The sequence below is a fragment of the Pararge aegeria genome, chromosome 25 (assembly GCF_905163445.1).
Source record: "Pararge aegeria chromosome 25, ilParAegt1.1, whole genome shotgun sequence".
In the NCBI taxonomy this organism is placed as follows: domain Eukaryota; kingdom Metazoa; phylum Arthropoda; class Insecta; order Lepidoptera; family Nymphalidae; genus Pararge; species Pararge aegeria.
In genome coordinates, this window is record NC_053204.1 from 3,666,051 (window position 1) to 3,682,801 (window position 16,751).

General features: G+C 46.2%; 1 protein-coding gene across 1 annotated transcript in view; it reads right to left on the reverse strand.

Moving 5' to 3' along the window:
• LOC120634944 (dynein heavy chain 1, axonemal-like) overlaps nucleotides 1-16,751 on the reverse strand; it is a 117,053-nt gene that overhangs the window by 97,207 nt on the left and 3,095 nt on the right. The window contains exons 3-9 of the mRNA XM_039905841.1: nucleotides 15,380-15,502; nucleotides 7,598-7,743; nucleotides 6,515-6,656; nucleotides 3,381-3,466; nucleotides 2,147-2,251; nucleotides 1,099-1,243; nucleotides 129-255 (exon numbers count right to left, since the gene is read on the reverse strand). Coding sequence (XP_039761775.1) covers nucleotides 129-255; nucleotides 1,099-1,243; nucleotides 2,147-2,251; nucleotides 3,381-3,466; nucleotides 6,515-6,656; nucleotides 7,598-7,743; nucleotides 15,380-15,502 — 874 coding nt within the window. The remainder of the gene's footprint in view (nucleotides 1-128; nucleotides 256-1,098; nucleotides 1,244-2,146; nucleotides 2,252-3,380; nucleotides 3,467-6,514; nucleotides 6,657-7,597; nucleotides 7,744-15,379; nucleotides 15,503-16,751) is intronic.

The window sequence follows — 16,751 nt, forward strand, 5'->3', positions numbered from 1 at the left end:
TTTACAGACGATTCAACAATTTGCACAATACAAGTTTTCAAAACATACTTACATTGTCATTATTGTACTACCTAATATTATATACATTACCCATCTCTTGTTTATCCGTAGTTGGGTGTGTCGCTTACCATAATCCGGTACCGGGGGCACGTACTCCTTAGAAGGCGGTTTAATAAAGTTATATAAACTGGGATACTTCAGGATTGTATTGATTATTTTCATCTTTCCTTCTATTTTCCTGTAGTTATTATCTACCTGTTGTGAAACAGATAAAAACACCTTGACAATCTCTCAAATGCGGTTTATCTTTATGGAGTTTGAAACTGTTGTCCATAATGGCGCCTTTACTTCTCAGTGGGTGGCCGTGGGGCATTGCACTAGGTATTGGATAGAAGCAGGCGTTACTTTGCGGAAATCCATGATATATTATCAAAATTAATAAAAATTAAGACTTAAAAATTAATCATTGTAAAGTCAACATCTCCTGAGGATGCTCCGGTTTCGGAGCGAAACGTGCGTAGAGGGTATATTGCCGAAGATCTGTTTGGTGTGGAGTATAAGGATTGGAGAAATTATAAATTACACCACACAGATTCTCGTGCTTTTCGCGGAGTATAGCAAATTAAGCTTAATTTTGATAATTGCACTAGGTCTTAAACAGGAAAAGTATCGAGCAAGTACATGCAATCGAATGTAAAATATATTTCACCAAGCAATAGAATCGAATCAGAAATGTGGAGATTCGTAGCAGAACCAGAGTTACCGACATAGCGCAACGAGTCGCGAAGCTGAAGTGGCAATGAGCCGGCCACATCGTTCGGAGAAAGGATGGACGTTGGGGTCCCAAGGTGCGGGGTCGACCAACACTGCGCTTACCAGTTCGGGGTTGCCACTCCAACACCTTGGAACCCCAACGTCCATCGGTTCTCCGAGCTATGTGCCCCGCCCGTCGGTAACTTTAGTTCTTCCACGGATCTCCTCATTTCTGATTTGATCACGTAGAGATACTCCTAACATAGCTCTTTCCATCGCTCGCTGAGTGAGCCTTTTTATGACGCCCATATTTAGCGTAGCATAGCTTATGTATATAATATTTACCTCTTGTTTGAGTCCTTGAAGATGTTCTTGGTCCACATCCTTGGCTTGTTGGTGAATTAAGACCATCTTTAATATTGCAGGCATGAAACTTAATGGCATTCGAGGTAGCCCTTCGAGGATCAAACAATCTAAATATAAGTAGAATCTGTGAAAAGATGAATACGCATCAGTTTAAAATGATTCCAAAGTTCAATGGTCAATCGTAATAAGTAAATTTGTAGCAAGATGATCTATAATCGTAGTCGGCTCCCCTTCCCACTTACCTTCTCCGATTCTCGCTAACTCGATCGATGCTCGGGTTCAATACACGCTGCTGAGTAGTGTGCCCCGGAAGGTAGACGCGAGCTCGAAAGTGTAGTGTACGGATGATAAAACGGGAAGCCCGCGTCTCCTAGTGCTTTGATAAAATAAACTTAAAACCTACCGTATTATAAATAGAGTTATCTTAGTTTATACTTGCTTTAAGTTCCTTTGAACTATTTACTCTATTGATAAGTTTAATTATAGTGATATACAGTGTGATAACCCAGTGGTTAGGAATTTAGCACTTTGGGGGGGCGAGTTTGAATCCTAGCCCCACCTCTAAAAGTTGAATGAATGAATGCATGAATACACTTTTATTGTACACCAAAGAAAAGAAAGTAGTTACAAAGATATAAATACGTATCAAGAGAGTACAATTTGGTGCGTGCACAGCAAGTTATGTGCGTTTTAAGCAAATGAAAAAACACTTCCTTCAACGGTGAAGGAAAAGATCGTGAGGAAACCTGCTTGCCTGAGAGTTCTCCATAGGTTTTCAAAAGCGTGTGAAGTCCACCAATCCGCACTGGGCCAGCGTGGTGGACTACGGCCCAAACCCTTCTCAATGTGGGAGGATATCCCTGCCCTGTGTTTGGTAGATATGATGATGGGGACAGTAAACTAAAATTAACTATATGCAACAGAGATATAGATTTTGAACTTACGCCATTGTCATCATACTACTAGCTTAGACCATTCTACCCAGAATGCATGACTAGGAAGAACTAAGGGGAAAAAATTTACTTACCGGAAATTATTCTCTACTTCTTTACGTAAATCGACCGCAAACTTTACACGCTCCGCAAACGTTTCAGGGTCATCAGCCTTGAACATCAATCGGATACGTGGTACACTGAAATTAAGTTAAAGTCATATATTTCTTAATTCAGATAGGCCCATAGATGGCAGTTTGGATGCGTACGGTAGGTACAGAAAACATGCGTACACGGTAGTGAGATGATGGCGATAACTACGTTCGTGATCTTAAAACTAAAGCTACGAGGATTTAAGAAGAAGGCAACGAACTTAACCGGGTGTTTTTTTTGTTAGCACCATCTCACATTGTAATTTGAAACTAATAAAAAGCAACCTGGCTATTACTTGTATCTTTATTAGATACTGGTAGTTGAGAACACCCCTAACCTTCAGGCACAGCGTTTATTGGTTTGTGTTAAAGAATCAAATCCAACGCTGGTTTATTAATTCTATATTTATATACTTTATATTACACATATCTTTATATATATATTTCTTGTGTGCGTGTGTATGTCACTGAACTCCTCCTAAACGGCTGGACCGATTTGAATGATTTTTTTAGTATGCGTTTGGGTGGCACCCTGGATGGTTTAGATTCACAAATCAGCCCTACAGATGGCGTTGGGGTCCGCTAGTAATCTTATATGTATGTTTCTTGTGTGCGTGTGTATGTCACTGAACTCCTCCTAAACGGCTGGACCGATTTGAATGATTTTTTTGGTATGCGTTCGGGTGGCACCCTGGATGGTTTAGATTCACAAATCAGCCCGACAGATCAGATGGCGCTGGGGTCCGCTAGTATAAGTATATAATTATCTTAATCGCTAAGTCGCACGTCTTTGTCATTAGGGTGGTAACTAGTTTTTGTCTACAAATACAAATCTAATATTGTATGTATGTGTATTTTTTTTCAAAGCAGTTATCAAATGTAAAAGTACGCACCTTGCACTACGATTCAGCTTAGTCAGTGAATTAAGGGTTTTTTCATCAAAGTTTTCTATAACGTGGACCTTGTAACATCGAAATGTAATCTTACCGTACTTGGTGCATAATATACTATTTTCATTTATTTATTTATTAAGAATACTTTATTGCACAAACTTAGAAACAATACAAGAAACACACAAGAAAAGAAAAAAACAATTAAAAATAAAATACTATATTAATAAATGTAAGCTTTATTTGCTTGGTCTGCTTTATTAAGTTTTGAAATTGTCATGTCTTACTTGAATCGACGTTTCGATCCGTCTAAAGCCATAATTTCCCATTTTTCCGTGCCTTTGTCGTAGCCGAATGCTGCTACATTAGTCCACTGAAATAAAGGGATTTTTAATTGTGAATTGCAAAGAAGAATATTATAACACCCTCTTGTCTATAAGATTCGAGTTGCTTGAAACCATCACTTAAAGCAGTATTATTTTAATATTTATCTATTATACACACACACACACACACACTTTCTCTTTTATATATATATATAAAAGAGAAAGTGTGTGGGTATGTTCCGTATAGGCTCCGAAACGGCTGGACCGATTTCAATGAAACTTTCAGGGAATCTCCGGATTGACCTGGCGAGTAATCCTGTAAAGTTTGGTGACGATCGGAGCACTCCTATTTTTGAACGGTCAAACTGTCAAATACAGCTTTTATTTACTATGATGATATTCTATTGATGGGTGTACATGGGTGTAGATAATGATCTTCACCCGCTCGAGAAGAGAATAGAAGAGAATGAATACGAAGAGAAATAAATGATTTAATATATTATGAGACTTACATTAAAAATTTAATGATGTAAGTTTATTGTTTAAATAAAATAAAACAAAATCTAGCCCGGCGAAGCGGGTTGGGTACGCTAGTTGAAAATAAACAACAACCTCACTACGAATATACATACAAATACGTTTTTGATAATAAATGAGTCATATATAATAATACATAAATATATAAATACTATATTTCAATGATTCTTTGTTACTGCCATCATGTCTATAGAATGGTACATTCGTGTTACGTAACTCTAGATATATCTATTTAAGGTCCGAACTGCCATTCAATTTATTTATTTACACTCTTTATTTGTACACCACATTATTCAGAAAAACAAAAAAAAAAGAAAACACTTCAAGAATGAAGCAGGATACAAAAGGCGGCTTTATCGCTAAGTAGCGATCTCTGCCAGGCACCGTTAGGATTAGGAAAATAGAAAGAAAAACGAAAAGGTGGGATACACTTTTAACATACATACGAATACATAAACCAGACTACACAAATACAACAATACTATTAATAAATATAAAAAATAAATATACTACACTACATTCTTTAACATTCCATAAATACTTAAATATGAGTTAGATTAGATAAATAAATAATAGTCAACGGGTTCAACGGGAGTGCATTCCAAAATTCAGTAGCTTTGATTCAATCGTCACTACCAAAAGTCCAGAACTTATTGCTTTTTCAGTCTTAATCGTATATCCGTAAGTGAATGAACTTGGGTATTTTTGTAGACTACACTGTTAAACATACATACGAATAACTACATACTAATACATAAACCAGACACAAATACTACAATACTAATAATAAATATAAAAAATAAATATACTAATACATACTATAACATTCCATAAATACTTGAACATGAGTTAGAGTAGATAAATAAATAATAGTCGTCTTTATTGAGCGAGAAAATGAGCCTTAACAGCATTTTTAAATATACCCAGTGATTTCGACTGTCTTATGTTCAATTTAATTCAATTGTCACTACCAAAAGTCCAGAACTTTTTAGCATTAATCGTATATCCGTAATTGAATGAACATTGTCTTTTTGTAGTGATTTGCAAAATCCACGTGCGTGCCTTAACTTCGCTTTATGTCCCGCCCATTGATACATGTGCTTCACTTAAGAACTTCACTCACATGTCAGTGACCCTATTTCCTTGGACGGATCTCCTCATTTTTTATGAGATACTCGGGAAATAGCTGTCTATATCGCTAAGTGACAGTTTTCTTATCGGGCTCATGGTAAACTACCTTGAAAAGTTCTCAGAAATTTATCACGTTTTTTGACCTCTGTTGTCTAATACTGGAGAGGCCGTTGTCACATGGTTAGATCTGATATTCGAAGACAACAGTAGGAACGATCTGGATGCTTATCTTGACTATCTTAAAGTAAGGCCACCCTGCAATATTGCTTAAACTTGACGGTAACATTACATATCCACACTGTGAACGCATAATAGAGCAAGTGGCTGTTGCCGCACGTGACAGTGAAACAATGATGATGATGATGATGATGAGATTTGATATAATCATTTTTGACGTGACAACGTCTTATAATTCGATGGAGCCGGCTGCACGCACGAAAAAACATGACGTATGCGGCGTTACCTCGCTATGAGGCGTTCAAGGCTTGAAGTGTTAGCGAGAGCGCGGAACGAGCGACAAAGAGGCACAGTCGGCCTCCGCGTTCGACATCTGTCTCTCACCTACTTGAGTGAGCGATGCGTCCGCGTGGACAGCTTCTATACAATAATACGTTAACATGTTTTCGGCAAGGATGAAGTGCAGTGAAAAGTGAATGTGGTGTCAGTTGTTTATAGCAACGATAATATCTATCAAACAAAAAAAAATAAAATTTTCGTTTGAAAAATGCAACCATTCCATCAGTATTTTCTTACGACGTTGTCACGTTCAACTATCGTCAGTAAGCCGACTTTACAGACAACCAATTTTTTTTAACCCTCTATAAGTTACAAGGGTTAACTTGCAGGGGGATAAAAAACCTCACATGGTGATAAGTGATGATGCTAAGTTAAGATGGTAGTGGGCTTAATCGGGGTATGCCGATACGGTAAGCCCTTGGAAAGCTAAATCTAAATATAATTAAATAATAATAACAACTTTATAAATTTAAAATTTTCGTAACCTGTAGAAATTGAACCTGTGACTCTCTGGTAATCGCGGCATGAGCACTTTAACTACTAAGCTACGATTCTCCTACCGCCGAGGCCGAAATTAGTATATGCCTTTTATATCAGTTTTATAACGACTGTTGCGCCATCAAGTAGGAAACATTGCAGTTTTCATCTACCTTTCCAAAGGTCCATATTAGAGTGAGACAGGTTTGAAACAAGATATGACACTTTGCTTTTATATAATTTCGCAACGCCGTAAGGAGAGCTGTAGCTTTGTGGTTAAAGCGCTGGGGCTGCGATTGCCAGAGTGTCGCAGGTTCAAATCCTTTCGGTTCCGAAAAATTTTATATGCATTTTAAATTTATAAAATTAATAATTCCTCCAAGTGTAGGTGAAAACACTAATAAAATTTATAAATTATACTCTCAAATAATTACCTCGTAAGAGTTGTTTAGCATCTGTAACAAATCTGAATACGGTTTGGTGGCCTTTCCTTCCACTCTTGGTATGAAAGCTAATCCTGGACACGGATATTGTTCGCCTTCAATAAAACCCAGGTTTAACCATTCTTCTGGAATCCTAAGAAATAGCAAATGTAATAAATTAAAAGTTTAAAAACCCGCGACACTGTAAATTGAGGGATTTGTAAAAAAAAATGTTAACATTATGTATAGTATACTACTAGTCAAGCCTTTCACTTGATACCCATATTGAGGGATATAAATTCCGTCAATTTGTGGCGGCGGCCATTTTGGACCGTTTTTTATCAAGAACTAAGAAAACTATTGACTAATTCAACTGTCAAGAAAAAAATCTGGCGTCCCCGTTTGGTAGCTCCTGAAATCACACAGACACACGCACACACAAACACACGCACTCACACACAAAAATAATATAGAACGACTTTTTTTAGCATACAGTTTTATCAAATCTCCAAAGAGAGTGAACTCCAAAGGTGAAGTAATTCATTTTGAGAGTTACCCTATAATAGCTAACAACCTTTGTTATATATTACAAGGTACGTACCTCATATAGTACCCCATGCATGGTCTGGTTGGAGACTTCTGTCAAAATCATACCGCCATACGTTTTAGCGTTCCGGTATGATACTGCGTTCAGTGGCGTGCACTGGGTTGCTTACCAGGGTATGCATACACCAGGAAAATGGAAAAAATCCTCCTCTTATACGGGCTATATTTCAATTTTAGGGTATGCAGTGCTTTTGTGCATGTATGAAGTGCACGCCACTGACTGCGTTCTACCGATTAGGGGAATGGGTTAAATTTAATTCTGATCCGCACCGCTAGGATCTGGAATGCTTTTCCAGCTTCCATTTTACCCAGTGGCTACAATATGAGTACCTTCAAATCAAGAGTGAATATGCATCTTCTAGGCAAGCGCGCTCCACCTTAGGCTGCATCATCGCTTACCAACTGCTAGTTACCCCGCTACCTTCATCAACCTGTATTCCACCGGGTGAGGTTGCAGTTGGCTTACTGTAGTGGTATAAAAAAACTTACCTGCAGTCATAATCAGTATTATCAAATGGTTCCAAGTCCATCTTAGGATAGATGCTGTACAGGCTGTAGTACTCCTCATTCGTCAATGGGTACTCAGAAGGAGGTATTAGAGTATAAGGCTGTATGCCTCGCTCCCGTAACATTTTCTGTTATTGGATACAAGCAGGCGTTACTTTGCGGAAATCCTTAATATAATATGAAAATTAAGCTTAATTTGCTATACTCCGCGAACAGCAGGAGAATCTGTATGGTGTAATTTATAATTTCTTCAATCCGTATACTCCACACCAAACAGATCCTCGGCAATGTAACCTCTACGCACGTTTCGCTCCGAAACCGGAGCATCCTCAGGAGATGTTGACTTTACAATGAATAATTGTTAACAATTATTCATTGTAAAGTCGAAACGTGCGTAGAGGATACATTGCCAAGGATCTGTTTGGTGTGGAATATACGGATTGAAGTAATTATAAATTACACCATACAGATTCTCCTGCTGTTCGCGGAGTATAACAAATTAAGCTTAATTTTCATAATAAATTTTCTGTTTCAAAATTGCCGGTAAGGTAAGACGAGGTGAGATCAGTGGCGTGCATACAGGGTATGTCCATGGTATGCCCAGGGTACGCACTAAGCGGGCAGGTGATAAAAAAGAATAAGAAACCAGTATGACTCATAAAAAAAGTTGAGGATTAGGCATTGTAAGAGTTATAAAAAGCCTACCCTTAAGTTTTCATAACTCGTACTGGGGATTTTCTACATTTTATATCATCTGCATACCCTGTGCATACCCTCTATGCACGCCACTGGGTAAGATGGGGTAAAATGTGGTAAATTAAGGGGTTTTTTTTAAATTATTCTTCCTTTGGGAAAGAATAGCAGGACACCTCCGACATGGTGGTCTGAGACCTTGATATTCTTTGTTAATTTTTACATAACGATTTCTTGTAAATTTAAAGTGGGATGTAAAAAATAAATGAATAATGGATGTAATTATATTTTTAAGGCAATTTAAATTATTTTATTGGGTTAGGTGAGGTAAAGTATGAGACCCCGTGTGGGGTTGCTAGTCCCCCATCGGGCGCGTCCCCGGGTGGTGGATAGGGGAACGCCTCCCAGATATGGGGGGTACCGGGGAAACCCGGCGCGAACCAAAACTAGCACGAGGCGGGGTGGGGCGCTTCTGTGCGCTGCCACTGAGGGTGGGGCCTTACAGGCCGTGAGGAAGGACAACCTCGGTAAAAAATCACCGGTGTGGGTGGAAACGCCCAGCGCGGCGGGCTCTCCGATCTTCATGGCCGGTGAGCGCTGGCTTCGGCCACCGTCGGGCAACCCGTAATCCGCACTGAGCGGAACCGGGGGTCCCGCGCACTGAGCGTGGGGCTGCGAGGAAGACAACCTCTATAAAAAATTACCCCAATCCTAAGGTTTGATGCCCGCCGATGGGATGCATGGTTGCTGGGAGTGCAGCCACTAGGGTGTCTGGGGAGGGTCCCCATTAGGCCTAAAAAACAAAAATGGAAGTACGAATTGGAAATAAATCTACCCGGGAGGGTCCCCGCGAGGGGGAATCCCTTGGTGCGTCACTAGTGGCGCATCGGCCCCATGTATACGGGGGGGCCACCATTCGTAAGGAAGAGGAGAAGATTGTGTGGGGTTTAGGGATAGATGGAAACGTGCAAGGGGGGAAAGAATTGGTAGTTGCCTTAGAGAGGTGCGAACTCCTAGCTGAAAAGCACGAGAGAGAAATGCGTAAGGAGGAAGAGTTAGGATTGGGGGGGGAAATTTTGGATGGATGTAGGAGAAGGGGGGAGGAAGAGGAGCGGAACTGAAGAGGCGGCGTCGGAATCCGACTGCAGCCTTATAACCGTCGAGAGCAGGCCCAGATCGGGCTCAGGCTCGTCGGTGGTGTTTTCAGTGTCCGATATGACAGGAGTGAAGCGCCCACGCCTCAGTGAGGGCGATGATATGTCGACTGACGAGGAAAGGCCGGGGACACCAGTCCCTGTAAGAGGAAGAGGGCGTCCACCTACCCATGGGCGTTATGTCGGCCTGGGCAAGGCCAGGGAGGCCCTTAATTTGGAGAAAAGAGCCGAGGTGAAAGCCCAGGCCAAACAAAAGGCGGAGGATGACCTCCTCAAGGAGGCTGCTGTCGCCCGTTTCCGGCGGGAGACGCGTAAAGAAGAGCTATCTCCAGTTGGGCAGCGTGTGGACGAGAAGACCGCAGCCCGGCTGCAGGACCAAGTCTGGGAAGACTTGGACCTCATCAGAAAGGTGGCTACTAAGTCTGCCCACTTGAAGGGCACCTTCGTGCGTGACCTGAAAGACGCTGCGGCTTCCATCAAGGAGACAGTAGAAGTCCTCGGGTCGCGCACCGTTTCGGATGAGACGCGGCGACTGCAGGCGGACAACACACGCCTGCAAGCCGAGATGGCTAGCCTCCGCAGAGAGCTGGCCCAATTACGGACAGAGATGGAGGGTATGCGGAAGCAGGGTTCCGCTCACTCTTCCCCGGACAAGACAGAGGAGGCGCCCCCTGCAATGCGTCCTCCTCAAAAGGCAAAACTGGGGTTACCCCAGCTGCACCTTCATTGGAGGAGATTTGTCGTACGGTGATGGTCCAGGTTGGAGGAATGTTGAATGCCCGCCTGGAGTCACTAGAGGACAGACTCCTCCCGGAGAGGAACCTCCGGCCGCCTTTGGCGACCGACAAAAGACGAGACGGGCGCACATATGCTGCCGCGGCTTCGGGATCTGCACCAGGCACCGCAAAACCGCCTACTGAAGGCGCACCTCCGGGATCCACCCGATCTGGACAAAGCAGGCCCGCAGGGCAGTCGCCCTCGGCACCACCTCAGCACCCAGCTGGGTCCACGTCGAGTCAGCCACGAGCACGGATGGCACCAGACCCTTCTACTTCCTCTTCTACCCCACCTTCCGCGGGGAAGAAGAGAAAGAAGAAGAATAAACGGAGAAAGAAAGGGGGTCAGGAGTCCGGCCTACACCAGGGAAAGAGCCAGTCAACGGAATGGACGAAGGTGGGTCCTAAGACACGACCTGAAGTGAAAAGTCGCGCCAGCAAACTCAGCACACCTCGGTCATCAGCAGTAGTACTGACGCTACAACCGGGGGCAAAAGAAAGAGGCGCGACTTATGCAAAAGTCATTGCCACTGCGAAAGCGAATATAAACGCAGCAGACATTGGTGCTCAAGGAGTCCGACTTCGTAAGGCGGCGACCGGAGGCCGCCTGTTCGAATTCCCTGAGGCCTCCAGTGCTGAGAAGGCGGACTCCTTGGCTAAAAAGCTCAGAGAGGTCTTGGGTGACGAGGTCGTTCGGGTCTCTAGGCCTTCGAAGTCTGTTGACCTGCGGATTACAGGCCTGGACGACTCCGTCACCAGCACCGAGGTTATCGCTGCGGTGGCAATGGTAGGAGGATGTCCTGTCGAGCAAGTGCGGGCTGGCGAAGTTGTCAGTGGCTACGACGGGCTAGGGGCAGTGTTAGTGCACTGTCCCGTTGCAGCTGCCAAGAAGGTCGTAGCAGGAGGAAGGCTCCTCGTGGGATGGGTGTCTACGCAAGTGAAGTTGCTGGACGCCCGTCCCCTAATGTGCTATCGGTGCCTGGCACCTGGGCACATGGGTGCCCAGTGCAAGGCAGGGGTCGACCGCAGTGGTTTGTGCTATCGCTGCGGCCAACCGGGTCATAAGGCCCGTGAATGCTCCGCTTCACCACATTGCGTGGTCTGTGCGGCGGATGGCAGACCGGCGGAACATCGCGTGGGCAGCAAGTCCTGCGTATCCCCACAGAAGGGCAAGAAGAAGAGAGGGAAGGCAGGCCAGGCTACTGAGCAGTCTTCTTGCTCACCTCAGCAAGCGGAAACGCAGCAGGGGACTGAGGAGGTTCCAATGGCTGAAGATTAATAATGGACCTAAACCTCCTCCAGGTGAATATCAACCACTGCGCCAGAGCTCAGGACCTCCTCTTTCAGAGCATGGCGGAGTGGTCGATCCACGTAGCCGTGGTAGCTGAGCCCTACCGCGTCCCTTCTGGGGATAATTGGGTGGGAGATACGGACGGAGTTGTAGCCATGACGTCCCGGTCCATAGTGGGCTCCCCGGCCTTCGTTAATGTAGTGCGAGGTCGGGGATACGTCTCGGCCTTTATTGACGACGTAATGGTGGTTGCAGTGTACTTCTCGCCGAATAAGAGTCTCGCTGACTTCGAGCAGTTTCTTGCTGAAGTCGGCGTCCTGATAAGCAGAAGACGCCCCGGCCGCGTTCTTGTCGCTGGGGACCTTAATGCAAAATCTGTGGCATGGGGGTGTCCAGCGACAGATCCACGTGGACGAGAGCTGAAGGAATGGGCGACAGCGACTGGCCTCACGGTCTTAAACCGAGGGTCGGTAAACACATGCGTGCGGCAACAGGGCGGCTCCATTGTGGACGTCACTTTCGCAGATGCTGCCCTGGCACGCCGTGTTCGGGGCTGGGAGGTGCTGGAGAACGTGGAGACGTTGTCGGACCACAGATACTTGAGGTTCGGCATCTCCGCAAGTTCAGTATTCCCGAGCGGTCCAACCCCCTTGCGAGGGGACGGTCCTCGTTGGTCGCTGTCGCGCCTTGACCGGGACTTTTTGGTCGAGGTTGCCCTCGTCGAGGCGTGGTTTTCCGCACCTCGAGAGGGCAACTTGGTAGATGTGGAAGGGGAAGTGGCACGTCTCGGCGTGGCAATGTCACATATCTGCGACGGGGCCATGCCGAGAGTACACTCTGTCCCCTCGAAGCGAGCGGTGTATTGGTGGTCTGGAGAGCTCACGTTGCTGCGCAGATCTTGCGTGGCGGCGAGACGCCAATACACCCGTTGCCGCCGGCGGAGAAGACGCCACTTTATGGAAGAGGAGCGGCTCTACTCCCTCTACAGGGACGCGGTTAGATTGTTGCGTACGGCCATCGGCGTTGCCAAAGATCTGGCTGATGACGAGATGCTGGAGACATTGGATGGTGACCCATTCGGAAGGCCATACAAGGCCGTCCGTAAGAAACTCCGGTCTTGGGCCCCTCCACTCACGCAGAGTCTCCAGCCTCTTGTCCTGGAGTCGGTGTTTGCGGCTCTGTTTACAAACAGAGCCGAACGCGAGGCACCTCGTATGGCGCCTCCCATTGTAGAGGGAGACTGGAACCCGGGCGCGCCCGCAGTCACAGAGGGAGAGTTGTGGGCGGCGGTGCTGCGCATGCGCGCGAGAAACACCGCCCCAGGCCCCGACGGCATCCCTGGCCATGCCTGGGCTCTAGCCTTAAGGCCGCTCGAGCCGTGGGTCCGGGCCTTGTTTAGTGCATGTCTCGAGCAGGGTCAGTTTCCGGGAGAGTGGAAAAGAGGGAAACTGGTTCTGCTCCGGAAGGACGGACGCCCGGCCCCCGAACCGTCGGCGTACCGACCGATCGTGTTGCTGGACGAGGTGAGCAAGCTCTTCGAGCGTGTCATTGCAGCTCGCCTCGTCCACCACTTGGAGACAGTGGGGCCTGACCTCAGCGCAAATCAGTTCGGCTTCCGCCGTGGCAGGTCCACAATGGACGCAATAGCGCGTGTGAGGGCCCTAGCGGACACTGCGGTGTCCCGGGACGAGGTGTTGGTGGCAGTGTCTCTTGACATTGCCAATGCCTTCAACACCCTACCCTGGGGCTGCATTAGGGAGGCGCTGAGGTACCATGCGGTTCCTCTCTACCTCAGGAGGATCGTTGCGGCCTACCTCTCTGAGCGATCGGTCGGGTACCCGACCAGCAGGGGCTGGTCAGAGAGGGAAATGACGTGCGGTGTTCCACAGGGTTCGGTTCTTGGGCCTCTCCTGTGGAACATCGGGTACGACTGGGTGCTGCGCGGAGCCGTTCTGTGGGGCGCTGACGTGATCTGCTACGCCGACGATTCCCTACTGACGGCTCGCGGCAGCAACTTTTGGGAGGCTCGGTGTAGGGCCACAGAGCCTGTGGCCCATATCGTAGCCAGAATTCGGACTTTGTGTCTGGAGGTAGCCTTGCACAAATCTGAGGCCCTGTGCTTTCATGGGCCTCGAAGAGCGCCCCCTGCCCGGTCTGAATTGGTGGTGGGTGGAGTTTCCATCGGTGTTGAGCGTACGATGAAGTACCTAGGACTCGTCCTCGACAGCCGATGGACGTTTGAAGAGCACTTTCGGCGTCTTCTCCCAAAGCTCGTGGGAACCGCTGGAGCCCTGAGTCGGCTCCTGCCAAACTTGGGCGGACCGAGCTCGCGGTGTCGCCGCCTATACGCGGGCGTGGTGCGGTCCATGGCGCTCTACGGGGCGCCCGTTTGGTCGGACACTCTGACTGCTCTGACTCGGGCCCTGTTGCGAAAACCGCAGAGGGTCATGGCAGTGAGAGTGATACGGGGGTATCGCACCATATCGTGCGAGGCAGCCTGTGTATTGGCGGGGACCCCGCCATGGGATTTGGACGCCGAAATGCTCTCGAGCGCATACTGGCGGAGGGTGGATGCCCGGCTGAGGGGGGAGCACCCTGCGCCGGTGAGTGATCGTGCGTGGCGGTCAACGGCGGAGGCCCATCTCGTCGCTCGTTGGCGGGAGCGGCTTCTTGCGCCGACGGCCGGCCACCGTACGATCGAGGCGATCCAGCCCGTCCTCGGGCTCTGGACGGGCCGGAAGCACGGCTCTCTGTCTTTCCACCTTGTGCAGATCCTCTCTGGGCACGGATGCTTCGGGAGGTATCTGTGCAAGGTCGCAAGACGTGAGCCCACAGAGGTGTGCCACGAGTGCGGTTACGCCGAGGACTCGGCACAGCACACACTGGACTCGTGCGTTCAATGGTCGATGCAGCGAGCCGCACTGGTGGCAATAGTTGGTCCCGATCTATCGCTGCCCACTGTTGTTCGTGCCATGGTGAGCGGCGAGAGGTCCTGGAACGCCGTCGCCCATGACGCAGAAGGAGGCAGCGGAACGGCGGCGGGAGGAGGACGCAGTCGCGGATCCTCTCCGTCGCCGAAGAGCGGGTCGCAGGCGACGTGCTCACGAACGCCACCTGCCACCCTAACGAGGAGCCTCGGGCGACTGATTTGAGGTATCGGTCGACCGACGAGAAACGGCCTCGAGTCGGGAGGCGCACCGAATGTTCCTGGTACGCCTCTGACGGAGTTTGGAGACCTCGAAAAGGTCCCCCTGTGGAGGGTCTGCCTCGGCAGACGCCGCTGGCTGGGATGTGGAAGATTGCGCAAGTGTTCCCATGTCCCAGTCACTAGGCGACGAGTAGGAACATCGCTGGGTTTTAGTGGGTATTCTGGCCGCTTTATGCCAGTGAGTCCCACATACCCCTCCGGAAACGGCGCAGCTTCGGATGCGCTGTTTCCGGAGGGGATGCATAAACGCATTTTCCAGCGTTAAAAAAAAAAAAAAAAAAAAAAAAAGTAGTTGAGCGCAGAGATTCCAAAAAATTACATCTAGCAAAAACTGCGCTTTTATTAAGTCAGTATATATTGCTCAGTACATTATCGACAGAGTTGAAGGACGCGTAGGACCAGAGAAACTCTTTAATTATATATTTATCAAAATAAAAAATATCTTTCTCAAGTAATCCCATAGATGGCACTTATAATTTGTACATTCCATAAGAAATCTGTACAAGGTAGTGAATGTTCTAAACGCGCTCTGGTCTAAGAAGTAGCCCACAAAAAAAATAGCCGGGTGACAAAACTTAGCCGGGTGTGTTATCACATTACTAAATTTGAATATTTAAAAAGTAACTGCAAAGCAGAACTAACCTTAATATTCGCAGCTAGAAATTTCCTTCGGAGTCTTTCAATCTTGACAAGTCTTGGTAGTTCTTTGGGTAAAACAACGCTCAAAAACTGCAATTTCGGCACAAATGTTTCAAATGGGAATTGCTGAAAATATTTTAAAATAAATTTTAGCTAACAATGATATAGTATACTCAAATCTACCTTCACAACTTCTATCTTTTTAAAATTCTAACAATTGACGTACAATGACGGCCGACTGGCGCAGCGACCCTGCTTTCTGAGTCCATGGCCGTAGGTGCGATACCCAAAACTAGAACATGTTTTTGTGATGAACACGGATGTTTTTTAGTGTCTTTTTATCTATATATTATAAGTATTTATGTATATTATTCATAAAAATATTCATCAGTCATCTTAGTACCCATAACACAAGCTACGCTTACTTTGGGGCTAGATGGCGATGTGTGTATTGTGGTAGTATATTTATATTTATATTTAAAGCAAGTCGCCCATCTGATGTTTAGTTGAAATGCCTATAAATTAGAATGAGTAGAACAAAAATTCGTAGGGCATGCAAGGAACGTGTCCGACAAAATGCCCCCCGATGCCCATCAATCTGAGGCGTAGGTATTTTTGTATTTTGTTTTATTTTAATGCAAGTTCTTCCCTCGACAGCAATTTGACCTTGTACTAAATAGCAGGATAGCTGTTAAATTAAACCTACATCCCTAATCCGGAATAATGGAACACTAAAGTGATTGGTGGCACGTCTTTCACGCTAGGGTGGTAAACAGTCACGCCGGACAAAAAGTCAGCCTAAATTAAATATTTAATCCGTAATTTTGTGGCGTAGTTTTTCATCAAACATAGCTCAAGAACACTCACGACTAATTCAACTGTCGAACAAAAAAAAATGTCAAACAAACTGAGGCGTAGTTCTAACTTCATTTCCTTGTAATTGCACCCACGCCGTTCAGACCGGAATACAGCTATGCTATATTATCAAAATTAAGCTTAATTTGCTATACTCCGGTGTAATTTATAATTTCTTCAATCCTTATACTCCACACCAAACAGATCCTCGGCAATACACCCTCTACGCACGTTTCGCTCCGAAACCGGAGCATCATCAGGAGATGTTGACTTTACAATGAATAATTGTTCATTGTATTCAGATTCTCCTGCTTTTCGCGGAGTATAGCAAATTAAGCTTAATTTTGATAATATATCATGGATTTCCGCCGCGAAGTAACGCCTGCTTCTATACAATACAGCTATGCTGTTTGGCAACAGAAAAACTGTAGATATTCCGGACTCGTTGGCTTCTTCTCAGTGTTCCAAGTGTTTGCGTCTTGGTTCGGCTATATACAGTCGAGAATCGACGACGTGTGAT